General features: G+C 56.4%; 1 protein-coding gene across 5 annotated transcripts in view; it reads right to left on the bottom strand.

Annotated features, from left to right (window-relative positions):
• Positions 1-4,719: 4,719 nt before the first annotated feature.
• Positions 4,720-16,116, bottom strand: part of DKK3 (dickkopf Wnt signaling pathway inhibitor 3) — a 45,239-nt gene continuing 33,842 nt past the window's right edge. For all 5 annotated transcript variants that reach the window (XM_089328709.1, XM_089328718.1, XM_089328713.1 and 2 more), the window contains exons 5-8: positions 8,548-8,640; positions 7,318-7,462; positions 6,571-6,727; positions 4,720-6,126 (exon numbers count right to left, since the gene is read on the bottom strand). In XM_089328709.1, coding sequence (XP_089184835.1) covers positions 5,913-6,126; positions 6,571-6,727; positions 7,318-7,462; positions 8,548-8,640 — 609 coding nt within the window. In that variant the 3' untranslated portion in view covers positions 4,720-5,912. The remainder of the gene's footprint in view (positions 6,127-6,570; positions 6,728-7,317; positions 7,463-8,547; positions 8,641-16,116) is intronic.

The raw sequence follows: 16,116 nt of genomic DNA, 5'->3' as shown, positions 1-16,116 counted from the left end.
TTATGTCAGAGGACAGCCGTCTGGTTCTGAATCAAGCCTGCTTACCTGGGATGTGCCCTCCTAAGAGTTAACAGATAAGTTTCTGCTTTCAAGGACTCACTTCCTGGCAAGCAGGGGGGCCTTGGGCAGACTGGGTCGCATTGGTGGCCTTAGTGTTGTGTAAGAGTAAGAGGTCAAGTTCTCATACCTGCTCCTCCATCTGTACCTTCCGCTCTGGTTTGTCGTTTTGTTCTGTGTTTAACTGCTGTTTCTGACTGCAAGCGTAGTATGCATACCAAGAGCAGAGAAGATTGTTTCATTATAGAAAAGAAGGAGCTTCTTGCTTTTCAGTGCCTGGTAGGGTGAAACAGGATACTGTAATTTCAGTAAAAAGGCAGAGTGAACTGATGAGATGGGAACAGTAGTTGAGTTGAAGGAGGTAAACATGTGAGCTGCCCTTGGCTGCAGGGCATCAGGTGAACATCTGTAGCCCAGGAGGCAGAAGGACGGCCACGGGCCACAGAGCCTGGCGCCTGCTTATCCACAACGCTAACACAGGCCACATGCCGTAGCTTGTGGCTGCGTCCCACAGGTCACTCAGAGCTTGGAGGGGCTGGGACAGACATTTGTGTCAACCACACACACCCTGTGAACAACCAAGTGCCCGCAGCAATGAGGCATGTCCTCAGGGTTCTGGTCCATTTTGGCCAAAGAAACAACAGCTGTGATTTGCAGAGCGTGCCATCCTGAGCTGGTCTGTACAGAGATTGGCTAGCTGAAGGAAGTGTATGTAAGGGCTGGTGGTCATGACAACAGCACAGTGCACGAGGAGCCCTCCACCGGTGTTTGGTCATCTCCTGTGTAGCAGACTGGAAGGCACTCATAATTCTGAGAAGACAGAGTGAACCTATGCCCCAACTAGGAAGTCGTCAGGTGGGCTAGCCATGGGTTGCCAGGTCACATTGTAAGCAGTGGTCTTGCTGTTCTCTGGAGGCCAAGAGCTGGGGACCGCTACACACATTCACCTTGCTCTTGGCTAAATGAGTGCACGGCTTCATCGCACATGTTACCGTGTTCTAACAAAATCTGGAAATGACCTGTGAATGTATGGAGTTCAATAAAATCCTTTGTTGTGGTTCCTGCTTGCCGACATCTCCTTTGCAGTGGATCTAGTGGTTTCCCTTCTGGTTTAGTCCCTTTGTTCAGCACCAAAGCCCTGGCCAACACTTTTGCACTTAGGACCTACAGATTGTAGTTGAGACTACATTTTGTGTAATGGAAGAGACTGAATGAGTAAGTGTTCTGTTTGCTAAATGAACCTGTTCTAAATAATCCTGTGTGGTTTTTGAGTAAGTCATTCTTTTGAGTAGCATTCAAAGCCTTATAAGAAAATCATAAAGGGGCAGCTTTTGGGCACATTGATTCAAACACTGCCTGGGACACCCATGTCCCATATTGGAGTGCCTTGGTTTGAGCCCCAGCCCCACTTCTGATTCTAGCGTCCTGCTGGGAGGCAGCAAGTGATGGCCCAAATGCTTGGGTTCCTGCCACCCACATGGAAGACTTGGATTGAGTTCCAGGCTCCTGGCTTTTGCAGATTTGGGGGCAGTGAACTAGCAGATGGAAATCAGTCTCCCTCTATCTGCCTTTAAAATAATAAATTTCAAACTGTTAAGGGCCATAAGTCATATAATCATTTATGTCTGATTTTCTAAAGCAAGTTTCAGAGGGATCATGGGCCAGAGGAAGCTGGTAGCCACCTAGGCTTGGTATACAAGTGGGGAGGAGAGGCCAGCAGTGTTCCTTTAAATGCAGTGTCCCCGTCCCCTGACCTCTGAATCATTTCACACTACTAAGACACTACTAATCTGATCGTGAGGTGCAGTCCTTTCACTCAAAGTCCTGCCACCCCCGTAGCACATGCACGGTCTGCCTGCTCACCCTGCACCCCTGCACTGATGAGGAGGGAGGTGACATGGAACAGCCTCCTGTGGGTAGTGAGGCCGCTGTCCTCTCCCTGGTCACAAGTAACTGTAAAATTGAAGGTAGGTGCCCTGCAGGTCCTCTAGCAGAGAGCGCGGCTGCAAGAAACACTGCTGGGCCTTTATGAAATGACTAAAGCTTTTGCCAGCCGCCTCCTAGCAAGAGACTGCTCTGAAGCGTATCCCGTGCTACACTGGTCCCCACCAACCTAACCCTTAGCTTCATCTCTCATCTTCCATGCCCCAGACCTTTGGAGATGTGCATGCCATCACAATCCGTCTTCTTGCCTCTCAGGAACCCGGGGGACTCAAAGGAGTGGTCTGTCCTGTCCCCTGCCTGTTCAGATGCTCCTCAGTGTGTCCTGCACAGCCATCCCCCTTCTGAGCGGGCTGTAGCTCCTGGACAGATCTTGTGAGTGTTCTCTAAGTTCCAACGTTGTGGTGTAGCTGGTGAAGCCACCTTCTGTGACGCTGGCATCCTGTTTGGGCCCTGGTTCAAGTCCCAGCCGCTCCAATTTGGCTCCAGCCCTCTGCTAATGCACCTGGGAAAGCAGCAGAGAATGGCCCATGTGCTTGGGCCCTTGCACCTCTGTAGGGGACCCAGATGGAATTCCAGGCTCCTGGCTTCAGCCTGGCCCAACCCCACCCAGCCATTGTGGCCATTTGGGGAGTGAACCAGCAGATAGAAGATCTCTGTGTGCCTGTCTCCCCCTCTCTCTAAGTCTGCCTTTTGGATAAATAAGCTCCAACGCTCATAGGCTTAAGCTGGGAATACCTCCTCTCTCCCTTGTGGGAAGTCGGGGAGAGAAGTAACCTATGCCCCCAACACTGCAGTCTCCCCGAAGGGGGTTTCACAGCCCCTCCAGCCTTCTTTACATGGGACAGTTATGCTGCCGCTGCTGGGGCGGCTCTCCCAAGTCCCACAGGCAGGTGCCTCGCTCCACAGCTCTTGGCCCACCTGGATTGAGAAACCCAGCCTTGCTACCGAACACTCATCTGAAATCATCTGGTTGAGTTTCTTGACTACCCAGAGGGGATGCTCAGCCCAGAGAAATCTAAAGGATAAAGATGCCCCCTTTTCTCACCTGCCCGCCTCCCTCCCTCCCTCCGCCGCCCGCCCCTCACTTGGCTGGCCCTTCGCCTCTTGCCTTCTGCCCTGTGTCCCTTTCTCCCCATGCTGAAAGCCCAGTGAGCCAGGCTCAGGGTGGCGGGGAGGGGTATGGCTATCCACTGTTGTTCATCATGCCAGTTGGTCCAGTGTGACTCAGGAATGCTTTTGGCTTCGGATAACAGAGAGGCTAACAGCAGCCATAGCCCTTGTGACGTTGGTGCTTTGCTTCCCGAGGTGAACAGTGATGGCTGAGATCAGGACTGGTTTCCTCAACCTCAAGGACTCAGACCCTTGTCCTTCTGTGGAAGGCAGACTAAGGCTCCCCCAAGATGTCCATGGCCTGAACCCTGCATCTGAATCTCAGTTTTATCCAACAGTTTGCCCACGTGATTAAGGCCTAAGACCTTGCCATGGAAAGATTAGAGAACCCTGACGGGCCCAACCCAATCACATGAGTCCCTCACAGTGGGGAACCTGAGAGGCGGCCCCTTGCGGACAGATCTGTCACTGCTGACTCTGAACATGAAGGGGGTCATGAGGCAAGGAAGGCGAGTGACTTACAAAGGCTAAGAGGGGCGAGGAAGTAGTCTCCAGAGCCAGGAGAGGAATGGGTCCCCCGATCATGTGCTCACCAGAGCCAAATGCCACGGCCTGACACCTGCCCTCCAAGTCCCAGGGAAGGGACGAGGGTGGAGGGCAGGGGCCCTCTTGCTTGCCATTTCCTTTTGCCAGTCAAGGGGAGAAGTCCCTGCGTCCAGAGAGCAGGCACTGAGTCAAGCCCACCCGCACACCCCCCGGCCTGTCCCAGGTTCCGTGTGCAGCCGGGAGAAGATGCCCCGGCTGCACTGAGTGCGGGTGTTTTGCAAAGCCCATCCTGTTCTATTTCAGTGGCTCCAGTGACAGAGGAGAGCAGGGTAACATGCCTGCCTATGAGCTCCAGGAGGGCGGACCCGATTCTGCCGCATTCTCTCTGGCCTCTGATAGGCTCCTGGCATCTTTGAGCGCCAGCTCCCACAACACTCTGTTCCCGTCTCCGCTCTTGCATACCGTGTGGCTTAGCTTTATCTCCCTCACTTGAGTCTCAGGGTAGGGACCTTAGCTGGGCCAACGTGGCACCCCCAGAGCATATCAGCACCTGCTTCTAGCAGGCTCTCAGCGCGTATCCGCTGAGTGAGAAGGATGGAGAGCAGTCCCAGTGACTGTTGACGTTGAATACAGACAGCTCCGTGTTTGGTCTTAAAATAATCGGCATCTCCCGGCCGTGCTGCAGCACGAGCTGTTTGGACTTCTAGCTCCACCACTTCGCCTTTCGGTGTTCCCATCTCTTCAGCTGTTAAATGAAGAGAGGACCATGGAATTCAGAGAGGGTTAAACAAGTTAGTGCAGAGGGACTGCCTAATCTGGCCTTAGCAGATCTGTTTTACCTCCCAGAACTGCACTGGCGGGAAGGCGGCCCCCAAGAAAAACATCAGAGATATTCCATTTGTTCGTTCAGAACACAGGATTCCTTTGTACTCTTAAGACCAATTCCAGTCCAAAAGCAGTTACGATGTCTAAGATGTTTTGAGGCTAAGAGGTGGGTTTTGATTGTCTGGAAAATTTGCTTCTATGGAAGGAATTGTTTTTAAACAAGACAGGTCACTGCTATTTTATATTTTCTGGCTGAAAGAGTTACATTTATTCAAAGTCAAAGGGGAGAAAGGAGCCAAAGGGTAATTGGAGTGATTTATGTGTGATTTCTAAATGCAACATGTGTTTATACAGGATTTAAATGTCAAAGGAGGCATGCTTTTACAGTCGTGTGCAACTTTAGAATTTAGTAATTCTGGATGAAGACACGATGGAAACAGTCCCTGGCACCTGACAAGCCCATCCGTGGAAGACATCCAGTTCGGCGGTCTGGGTTTGGATATTGCAATCGCACTGCACAGAGCCTGGCTGGCTCTCACTTGCTCCGTGTGGTCGGTAATGGTTTTCAGTTGCTGCTCAGGGATTTGGCAGAGGCTGTTTATAATCCTGGTTCTAGACCCATCTAAGAACCGTCTCTGCAGACACTGTGCTCGGCGCACCTCCCACGTGACCAGCGTGGTGCCCCGGGCGGCAGCGTCGCCCTAGGTCTCCACCAGAATGCTGGCCGCCCCACACCGGTGAGAACACGGCTGTTCTAACAGTAGAAGCTGCATCTCAGAGGGGCAGGGGGAGCAGTTTGCCTTTAATTCCAGATGCGCCTTGAAAGAGGAAAACCCCACTCACCCTCCTCCCGGGGAGGTGGGGGTTGGGGAAGGAGTCTCTCGATGGTACTGGGGAAGCGGCGTAGCATCCCACCAGGTGAACCCTGGGGTGGGGTGGGGGGAGCTGCATGCAGTCTCTGAGCCGCCAAGATCCCTGAGGACAAGGAGGACAATGCCTCCTCTCCGGGCCGTGGTGGCCATGAACGTGCTGTCCTGAGCAGGAGTTCGGCGCCGCGGATGGAGGATGCAGAGCGAGCGGACGTTGGTTGACCTGTAGCAGCGGAAGGCGCAGCTTGCCTGCGCTGGCGGGAAGAGCTGCATGGAAACACTTTTGCGGCAATGTCAGCAGGGTGATGTTTGCGAAGCTGGGCACTGCACGTCACCCCGCCCCATCCCGGGCACCCACAGCTGCCTCCCTCCCGGGAACTCGGGGTGTGAGCGCAGTGTGACACAGGGGACTCACACCTGTGCCGCAGTCCGTCAGGCCACAGGCAAAGGCTCCCGGGAAGGGGACGTGGGGGACAGCCTGGCCAGCCCACCCCTAAGGGACACACCTGGGAAAATAAATTAGCTCTCTCTGTTGCACATGGGCGTGCAGCGGGTCTGCACCTAAATCTCTCCTCCGCCCAGCAGCTCGGCCACGGGCTCCTGGAGCGCCATCTCCCGGGTCAGGCTCCTCTCCAGGTCCTCCAGCTCCTGCCGCACCCCCTCCATGAAGCCGTCGGCCTCGTCCTCATCGGGCACCGCCCTGGGCAGCTGGCTCTCCGCAGCGTGCTCCAGGCTCCTGCCAAAGGCCGGCTTGCACACGTACACCAGGCTGTGGCTGCAGAAAAATGGGCTGTGGCTCAACCAAGGGCCAGGACTCCCCGTGGGGACGCAGCAGAGCCCCTGCCTGCCTGCCTCCTGCTGCCTGCCTCCCACCCGACACACATGGCGGCATCAGGGGTCGCCCGGGGGGCGTCCTCCATCAGCTGTCCCCACCCCCAGCTGTGGCCATCTTCCTTCTAGGGTAGGCAGGCCTCGGGCAGCGTCAGCCTGACAGTGGGGCACAGCCCGCCCGCCGCGCACAGGGGAGCCCTGGGTCTCTGTGGGCCGGGAGGGGCCCTGGGCCACCCACTCAGGAAGCTTCTCCACGGCCACCCGGAGCACCTGGGAATAGCTCCAATTAAAGCTACATGGAACTAAGTCCACATCCCCCTCAGCAGGCCAAGCCTGCTCCTGCATCCCCTCTGTTGGCCCTCAGACAGGGAGGGCAGCGCAAACTCACCTGTGGGGCTGGCAGAGGAGGCCACTGGCACACGGGCACCGGTCCAAGGCTCCGTCAGGCTCCAGCTCCCACGTGATGAGGTCCAGCAGCCGGCTGGCAGGGTCGTGGCAGAGCTCGCCCTCTACGGGCAGAGGTGTGCACACGGGGAACAGCAGGCCTGGAACCACCCAGAGTCACCAAGGAGGACAGGGAAATGGGGTGCAGCCTCCCACGAAGAAGTGGAATGGAAAGAACTAGACTGGCAGCATGAGCTCAGGAGGGAATGAGCCAGGAGAACTGCCTAGAAGAGGCGGGCTTTGCTGAGATTGAGTGCCCAGAGCACTGCACCAGCTGAGGCCTGGGGTGGGACCCAGTGAGGAGAGTCGGGCCACTGAGAGGCAGAGGAGGAGTGGAGTGGAAGCAGGACCAATGCAGAGGCTGGGGGTGGGGGGAGCAAGAGCAGCTGACAGCCAGGACAAAGCACCAGGCCTGGAGCATCAGTGCCATGGGGAAGGGAGGAGCTGCTCTGGAGCCCACCCACCTCAGGGTGCTCCTTCCAGCCTGGGCTCATTCACCCTGGGGGCTCTAAACCCTTCCAGGCATCAGCAGGGTGAAACACAAACAGTCCTCTGTCCCAGGCAGAGGTGGTGGGGCTGGGACACCCAGCACGTGAGCACTTGGCAGCCCGTGCAGGAGGCAGGCCCCGAAAAGGTGTGCTTGGCACGGACCAGGGACAGGGCTTCCTCTGCGCCCAGAGAGGCCACCCACCTTTCTGGAAGGCACAGCACAGGCCCGGCTGGCAGTCCCTCTGGTTGTCGCAGATGGTGCCGTTGCTGCCTCTGTTGGCCATTTGGGCGCAGTGGCCCCAGACGCACAGCTGGTCTCCACAGCACTCGCTGTCCCGGGTGCAGAGCTGCACAGAGCAGGGGGGATCAGAGCCTGGCCACAGCCCCGCCTGGCTCCGCCCCAGGCCCCCCATGGTAGAGAGGAGGAGACCCAGGCCCCAATGGGTGGGGCTTTCAGTGGAAGCCCAGGGGGCAGGGGTGGGGGCAAGACAGGAGGGGACAGAGCACCGCCTCCCGCAGAGCCCAGACTGCCAAGGGAGCCAGGGGGTCTGTGGTTCCCCTGTGGACTTGGGCCTTCCCCTCTGTTCCTTAGGTGCCTACGTCAGGGAGGCAAGTGGCTCAAGGCAGCCACTGGAGACCCATGCAAGGATCACATCAAATCCAAGATGGGGATAGTGCCAGGGGGCTGGAGACCTGGAGCCACACCAGGGCTGGGATGAGAGACCTGAGTCCGGTCTCCACACCTTGCCAGGGACAGCCCTGTGCAGGGCAGGCTGGGAGGTGCAGTGGCTGCTGACCCCCCAAACAAGGCCAGGCAGGCGATGAGAGCCAATTTGTTTATTAGCATCTTGGATCACTGTCTCAATAAGGAAAAATGACAGCAGGAAGTCTGCGAGCCCACGTGGCTTTGTCCAAAACATGTTTTGAGAGGAGGGAGCGTCTCCTTTGGCCTGGCTTCGTGTTTCTCTATGATGCTTTCTTTGGGGATAGGCTGTGCCCCCTTCTGCCCCCTCCCCTGCCCTGTTATCAGGTGCATTGGGGAAGAGCTGGGCGGGGGTGGGGGGAGTGGGCTCCAAGCCCTGGAGGAGAAAGGCTGCCCTTGGCCTTGCTGGAGGAGCGGGGGATGGCTGTTTGTGTCCACTAGGATGGGTGGTCTCTAGGGAAGGGACAGAGTAGGGCCTCCTCGCACTCCCTCCCTCCCTCCCCTCCCTCCTGCCTTCCATAAGGCCGACAACATGACCAGGGCAGAGACGCCACAGTGGTAGCTGGCTTACCAGGCCGGTGGCTTCCTTGTCAGCCACACTGGGGTCCCCTCACCACTGAGCAGCTCTCCCAGGAAGCCTAGCTGAGAACTCCTGGAGCCCTGGCCCTCTCCCCGGTGTGCCCCCCACCCTGGTGCTGCAGCCCCCAAGGGTCCCCAGGGCACCCTCACCATCTGCTGGTCCCGGCACGGCTGGCAGGTGTACTGGAAGCTGGCGAACTGGCAGTACCTGGTGGGCCCGCAGTCCTCGTCAATGATGCACTCCTGGCAAGGGAAGGGCAACAGCTTCCTCAATGAAGGGCACAGCAGCAGAACCATGGTGCCAGGGGAGGGGGCTGAGCTCTGTTCCTCTCCCCTGGCTGCCACCCACCCCCTCCCCAGCTCAGGATGGCCAGGACAGGTCTGCAGACAGAAGAAGCCCCTCAGAGTCCCGCCCCGCCCACCACTCTCCACCACCTCCATCCTGGCCTCCCGCTATGAGCACCCTGGCTCCGCCCTCTGTGCTCGCCCAGGGCCTGCAAGGTCCCCGCCCGGATCCACACACTTGCTGTCTGTGCGCAGCCTCCGCCCGCACGCTCAGGGTAGGAGCAGAGACTCAGGCTGTTCTTTCGCAGGGAGCACAAGGAGTACACCAAACCAGCTAATGAGTTCCAGGCCCCTCGTGACTGCCCTGGAAGGGTCCGAGGCAGGCCAGCGGGGCCCTGCTGCTGTGAGAGGAGCAGCGGCCGGCCCCACCACCTGCTACGGCAGCCCTCGCAGGGGCAGGAAACCCTGGGCCCTTCTCCTGGAGGCTCCGCCAGGAGAGGGAGGGAAGAGCATCTTTCCAGCCCCGAGTCGGACGTGCTGTCGGCTCAGGCCTGAAGGGACTGCAAAGAACGTGGGGAGCAGAGGAGGGGACACTGTGGCCAGAGCCGCCACCCTCAGCCCCTTCCCAGTGGCGCCCAGAGCTGGGCTCACCATCCTGGATCTTGCTGGCGACCCTCCCAGCAGGCAGGAGGCAGGGACCGCCTCTGGGTTGCCAACTCGGAAATGGAGGCTCAGAGAGGCCAGGCGCCTCCCCCGTCAAGTGTGAGGCCAGTTCGGGGCAGAGGGACCCTCTAAGCCCAGCCCTGAGCCGAGAGGGGTTGGAGCTGCAGATGCAAACCTCCCCGCTGCTTGCCCCTGACCTTGGGCTCCTCCACCCTGAAAGCTGGAGTGAAGCCCAACCTGGAAAAGCTGCCGAGCAGGCCTGGACCTAAGAGGGTCCTGGGGCTGTGAGCAGGGTGTTCAAGGGCCCGGGGGCCCAGGGCATGTGTGTAGGCTCGGGGCAGGCAGAGGCCCTGGCCTGGCCTAGGGAGTGGAGCTGTCCCACTGGGAGGTAGCTGGTGCCCCTGGTCCAGGTCCAGGTGTGCCTGGCCAGCACCGCAGGCGCAGAGGGGACGGGGTTTGGTTCGTGGCCTCTGCACAGCATGGTTGCAAGCTCGGCCTCAGCGCCGACCAGCAGCCTGGCACAGCTCGGAGCGTGGGGCCTGCTCTGCTCTCCAAGCTCAGCTCACCAGCTAGGAAGACCATCAGCAGGCAGCGGGCACCACCTTCCCCCACCCCAGAAGGAAGGCGAGGATGAGGCCCACGGGATGCCGCCTGTGCTTCCTGGCACATACACATCACCACCATACACATGGGGGCTTTGAAAAAGACCAAGTCTTATTCCCAGGAGAACCAAAAAGCATGGCAGTCCTCACACTAATTTCCCAAAAATGTCAAGGCAGATCGCATTGCCCAACACCCTAACAATGACCCCAAGTTACTCCTCCACTCCTCTCCCAGGGTCCCAGGCTTCAGCCCCAGTCCGCCTCCTGTGGCTCTGCCCGCTGCTCTCCAACCCACACAGCAAGGTGCTGGCAGCTCAGCAAAGGTGGCGCTGGCTGCTTCCGTCCCTGGGACTCCTCAGTCCAGAATGCACCACCATGGCATTACAGATGAGAAAACCGATGCTCTGAGCAGGGTACAAGGGTGGCCAGGGTGAGGGGGCCGGGCTGGGACTGGACCCTCGGCCTGCTGGACCCCCGGGCTCTTAAGGGCCAGAGAAGTCCACAAGGCCGTGAAGTGCAGCCATCCCTCAGTAACATTGGGGACTGCTCTCAGGATGCCCACAGATGCCATGATCCGCGCATGCAGCTTGGCATGGTGTTTGCTTGTAATACCTAACGCTATATGAAAAGCTATGCAGCTGTTGTGCTGCACTGTTTGGGGAATGATGACAAAGGGGGAAAACGTCGGTACAAGCCCAGTACAGACGCAATTGTTCTTGGAATATTTTCCACCCACAGCTCCTTGGCTGCGCGGATGTGGACCCTGAGGGTACAGAGGGCCAGCTCCCAGGCTCAGCCCACCATGTGCTCCCAGACACACAGTGACTCAGCTGTTCAGCCCAAACAGAAGAGCAAGAGCGTGGAGTGGGAGGGGTGACCTTTGGGAGAGAGGAGGGACTGGAAGGCACGGAATCCCTTCTCTGAATCCCGTCCTAGTGCGGAGCACTGGGAACACAAAGGCAGACAGACAAAGTCTCTGCCCTTAGGACCTCACAACCTGCCTGGGGAAAAAGAGCAAAGAACAGCAACTGGCAACCGGGGGGCAGGGGGCAGCCTCAGGGCTCAGACGCTGGTCCCACGGCGGAGTGCCGGGGCGGGGCGCAAGTCCTGGCTCCTGGTTCCAGCTCCCTGCTGATGCCCACCCTAGGCGGCCACAGTGATGGCTCAGGCAGTTGGGTCCCTGCCACCCACAGGGGAGACCTGGATTGAGTTCCCATCTCCTGGCTTCAGCCTGGCCCTGTGCCAACTGCTGTGGGCTTTTCGGGGGTTGACCCAGCAGATAGGAGCTCACTCTCTCTCTCTCAAATAAACTTTATAAGGCAATCCAGTAGAAAGACAATTATCAATAACAGGAATTACTTTGCTTCTTCACATAGAAAAGGATGCTTATCAATAATCAAAAATATTCAGTTTCAAAGAGAAGAGTGCTGCATGTAAACTTTGAAAGGAAAAAGCTTACAAAAATGGCTATCATCTCCACAGTAGGTAAAAGAATGCCTCCCGCCCTCAAAGACATCCATGTCTGCTGCTTGGAGCCTGGAGGTCTGTTGTGTTCCACAGCAAAGGGAAGCTAAGGTTGCTAACCAGCCCACCTGGGGACAGAGATCATCCTGAACTGTGCAGCATAATCTATCAGGGAGACAGCAGAAAAGCCAGCAGTGGAGAGATGCCACTTGTGATGTTCCAAGGACGCCACTGGCCACTGCCGGCCATTAGGATGGAAGGGGTCCACAGGTCAAGGGCCCAGCGCCCCCTGGAAGGAATGCAGTGCCTCCCACACTTGGATTACAGCAGAGGGACCCGTGTCACGTGGACCCATGGGTTAGTGGTAACAAACAGCATCGGTAGGAAACGAATGCCAAGTTCAATGTTGGCTTAAGGAAATGAGCACTGCACATGATCTGGGAGTAATTAATGAAAATTCAACTACATATTTTTTTTGTAGGTTCCCTAGCATCTACCAAAAAATCAAATGCATATGTTCTTTGCCCCGGGAATGTCCCTCCCAGGTGACCACCCTCAGGAGCACTGCTCCATTTGTGCAAGTATCTGAGGACAAGGAGGTTTAGGGCTGCACTGTTATGTGAGGATATTTCACAAAGTTTGTGGGGAAAATAGAAATAAAAAGTCAGCTTTTTTTTTTTTTTTGCACAGAAAAATGTTGAGATCCATGCATAGTTTTCTCATATTATGCATTTTCCACACACTTTTTGAAGTCTCTTTATATTATTTGTAATCCAGGAATGTCCAAGAAGAGGGAACTGATTCCATGACTGCAGGGTCATTTCAGGGGAAATGTCTCAGGCAGAGAGGGAAGGGCAGGCAGCACCCTCGGCACCAGGCGAACCCGGAACATGGCGGCACAAGGAGCCTCAGCGTCCTCTACAGACCCTGCACATGCAAGGGACCCCCTCTGCTCTCAGTGCAACAATTCCAGGGAGACGTGAACAAGTAACAACAGAAAACGGTATCAGAACCAGGAAGGAGGAGTTGGATTTTGCACAGGAAGATCTGGGAGATGATGCTTAATGCAGTCTGCCCAAAGTCAGAACCAAAATGGAAAAAACCAGCTGGGTTTGGTGCCGGGGGGAGTGAGCGCTGCCGGTGAACCCTGATCCTTCCAGCAGGGGATGCTACTGACAAGACGTGGCCCTTGCAGAAAATCCAGGACTGGTGGGAAGATGGCTGTGGGCTGAGATGACACCAAGGGACCCTCCAGAACTAGAAGAGCTAATGGGTGACAACGCACAGGAGTGAAAACGGGGCCCCCCAGTGAGCCAGCATGAAATCACCGGATCCAGCACAGTTGGCTTACATGAGCAGTGAACAGAAGACGTAACACAGGCACTTTTAGCAATACTGACGGAGGAGGAAAATTCTTTCAACACTGCCACGGGAAGAAAATGCCCCTTAACTTTCTAATGATTGCAGATAAACACAACAGGCCAGGCTGGTGCGTTGTGGGCAGCAAGTGGGTCGAGCTGCCACTTGCAACACGGGCACCCCATGTGAGCTCCAGGTGGCTCTGCTTCCAATCCAGCTCCATGCTCTCATACCCAGGAAAGTGGCGGATGATGGCCCAAGTGCCTGGGCCCCTGCCTCCCATGTAGAAGACCTGGATGGAGTTCTAGGCTCCTGGTTTCAGCCTGGCCAGTCACAGCAGTTGGAGCCACTTGGAGAACTAACCACTGGATAGGAGATTGATTTCTGTCTCTACCTCTCTCTGTGTCATTCTGCTTTTCAAGTAAATAAAACAAACCTTAAAAAAAACAAAACATGCATTTTTTTTTTCACAATATCCTGTGATTTTTAGACTAGGCTCTAGGGTTCAGGATTCACGAAATGATCTAAGATAAAAACTAGTTACAGGGGCTGGCATTGTGGTATAGAGGGAAAGCCACTGCCTGCAATGCCGGCGTCCCATATGAGCATTGGTTCGAGTCCTGTCTGCTCCACTTCTGATCCAGCTCCCTGCTAATGGCCTGGGAAAACAGCAGAGGATGGCCCAAGTGTTGGGGTCCCTGCCATCCACGTGGGAGACCCGGCTGAAGTTCCTGACTCATGGTTCAGCCCTGGCCATTGTGGTTATCTGAGGAGTACACCAAGGATGGAAGTGCTCACTCGCTCGCTCTCTCTCTCTCTCTCTCTCTCCCCCCCACACACTCCCTCTCTGTAACTCAAGAAAATACATAAATCTTAAAGAAGAAACTAGTTAGAATAATCACATAATTCAAAGATAACATTTGCATCTTTAGCCTAATAGAATATTGAACACCATTCCTGGATTTGCACCAACACACCTAACAACATTTCTATGGAAATCACCGAGTGGAGAAGGTTCTAGTTCATGGTTCAGTGTCTGTGCAGTGAAGAACAGCACCATCTCAGTTATGCCAAACACTGCATCTTCTGGTGCTGTTTTCACACAGCGAAGCCATGACTTTGCAGCAAACTGAGAAACACAACATTCAGATTCTTCATCAAAAAGAAGTAACTCCTTGCACAGTGACTTGGGCAACACATCACTAAGTCAAAGCGGCAAGTGTTAGAATCACACAGTCCCGCTCTGGTACAGCAGAACGGCAGCACAGCCGGGTGCAGCCAGGTGGGCGCGTGCCTGTCGCTGCGCCTAGCCATCCGGGGCTCGTGACGGTCATGTACTGAATGGGTTAAACCATCTGGATGTTCCTGAGGCAAACAGGCTACCAGAATGCTGACCGTTAGCCAGGATTCAGACATCAAAGCAAAAAGGCTTTGAAAAGGTCCAGGAAAAATGAGATTTAAAAGATTAGCAGATTTCCATGAACTTTTGAAGCCCTCTCATATGTGCCATTCATTTGGCCTCTCATTTCCCAAAACTGTACATTTGGAATTTTCATTATCAATCACCTCTTCTAGATCATTCATTAGAGACTCAGAAGTGAAGACCCCTGTAGCGCTAGCCCCTGGGAGCCCCCGCTGATCACAGTTCTCCACCAGGAAAAGAGGGCGTTCGCCCCCCGGAAGAGATCACTTCTCCTGCGGGTGCATACGCATGGCAGCACACACCCTGCAAGGCCATGGTGAGCCGTGCATCTGCTCTTCCCGGCACGGAACCTCAGACAGATCTGGGTCCACTGCAGCCCCGGGGTTCCTTGGCTGACGTGTTCCTGTGCCTCCAAGACCTCGGCTAGGTCCATCCCTGGAGGAGACTCCACGGCGACATTACGCCACAACCCACCAGCCTGCCCTGGGTGCATGTGCCACATCACTCCCAGCAGACCCTGGAAATGTTTCCAAAGGCTCATGCTCGCCCTAGAAACCGGGGGACTCCCAGGCTGACCTCTGGTTTTGTCATTTCAGAGCTGTGTGACCTTGGGCTGCTGACTCAAACACAACTGAAGAGGAGGAGGAGGAGGGCAGAGCTCTTCGGCAGGGTCTGCGCTCTGTGAACAGTGGCCATGGCAACAGGCGGCTGAGCGCGCTCCTCCCCTGTTGACACCTGTCCCACCTCCAATGTACCCCAGCAAGGGCCAGCTTGTCAGCAGAGAGCAGATCTCAACCCACAGGGGCCTGGCATCCCTGCCGACAACTCGGGGACTGAACATGTAGCCCTGACTTTTTTTTTTTTTTTTTTTTTTTTTTTTTGACAGGCAGAGTGGACAGTGAGAGAGAGAGACAGAGAGAGAAAGGTCTTCCTTTTTGCCGTTGGTTCACCCTCCAATGGCCGCCGCTGCAGCCGGCGCACCGCGCTGATCCTGGCAGGAGCCAGGAGCCAGGTGCTTTTCCTGGTCTCCCATGGGGTGCAGGGCCCAAGCACCTGGGCCATCCTCCACTGCACTCCCTGGCCATAGCAGAGAGCTGGCCTGGAAGAGGGGCAACCGGGACAGAATCCGGCGCCCCGACCGGGACTAGAACCCGGTGTGCCGGCGCCGCAAGGTGGAGGATTAGCCTATTGAGCCACGGCGCCGGCCTAGCCCTGACTTATTTATACCCCAAGGGTGTCACACAGGAGGGAGGTGGCCCGTGCACCCAAAGGTGGGCAGTCTGCAGACAGAGTGGCCTCCCGTCATAGGAGGGCCAGGCTTGGGTGTCTCCTGAGGCCCCCTTAGCAGCAGGGGCAGGCCCCACCTCGGCAGCCATTTCAGCCCCAGGCAGGTGGGAGGAGAGGACATGGCTGGAGCTGAGAGCCCGATGATCTTCACCTTCTCCATGACGTCCATGTCTCTCACCTGTGCTCCAGGGCTGTGTCCACACTTGGGCCAACGTGCTACAGGAACCCCAGTGTCCAGGTGAGCCCCAGAGGGCTGAGGAGTGAGGCCTGGGAAGGGAGCAGGAAGCTTGGGGTCGTTTCCTGAGGAGGGAGCACTGGCAGGGCCCTGGGACTGGAGGACAGACTCCATCCTGCTGCCAGCCACACACCAGGGCACAGCAGCAGGAGGGCAGAGACGCCGTGCCGAGCACTGGCTGGCGCCTGGGGCCTCCACACAGGAGGGCCACTAGTATCCTGGCCAGCATCAGTTCTCACTAATCCCCTCCACGTGTTTCTTCTTTCCCACTTCACAGACGTGGACCCTGGGTCACCCAGCTTGCCTGCACGGGAATCAGAAGGCCCTAAGGAAAGTTCTTTCCACTTCCTCCTTGCAAACCATCATTTTCCTCTCCCTTCGGTGCCAGCCATTCTCCTCTC

The sequence above is a fragment of the Oryctolagus cuniculus genome, chromosome 1, assembly GCF_051225735.1.
Source record: "Oryctolagus cuniculus isolate XC-2025 breed Fujian yellow rabbit chromosome 1, ASM5122573v1, whole genome shotgun sequence".
Lineage (NCBI taxonomy): Eukaryota > Metazoa > Chordata > Mammalia > Lagomorpha > Leporidae > Oryctolagus > Oryctolagus cuniculus.
This window is presented reverse-complemented; position numbering and strand designations above follow the sequence as displayed.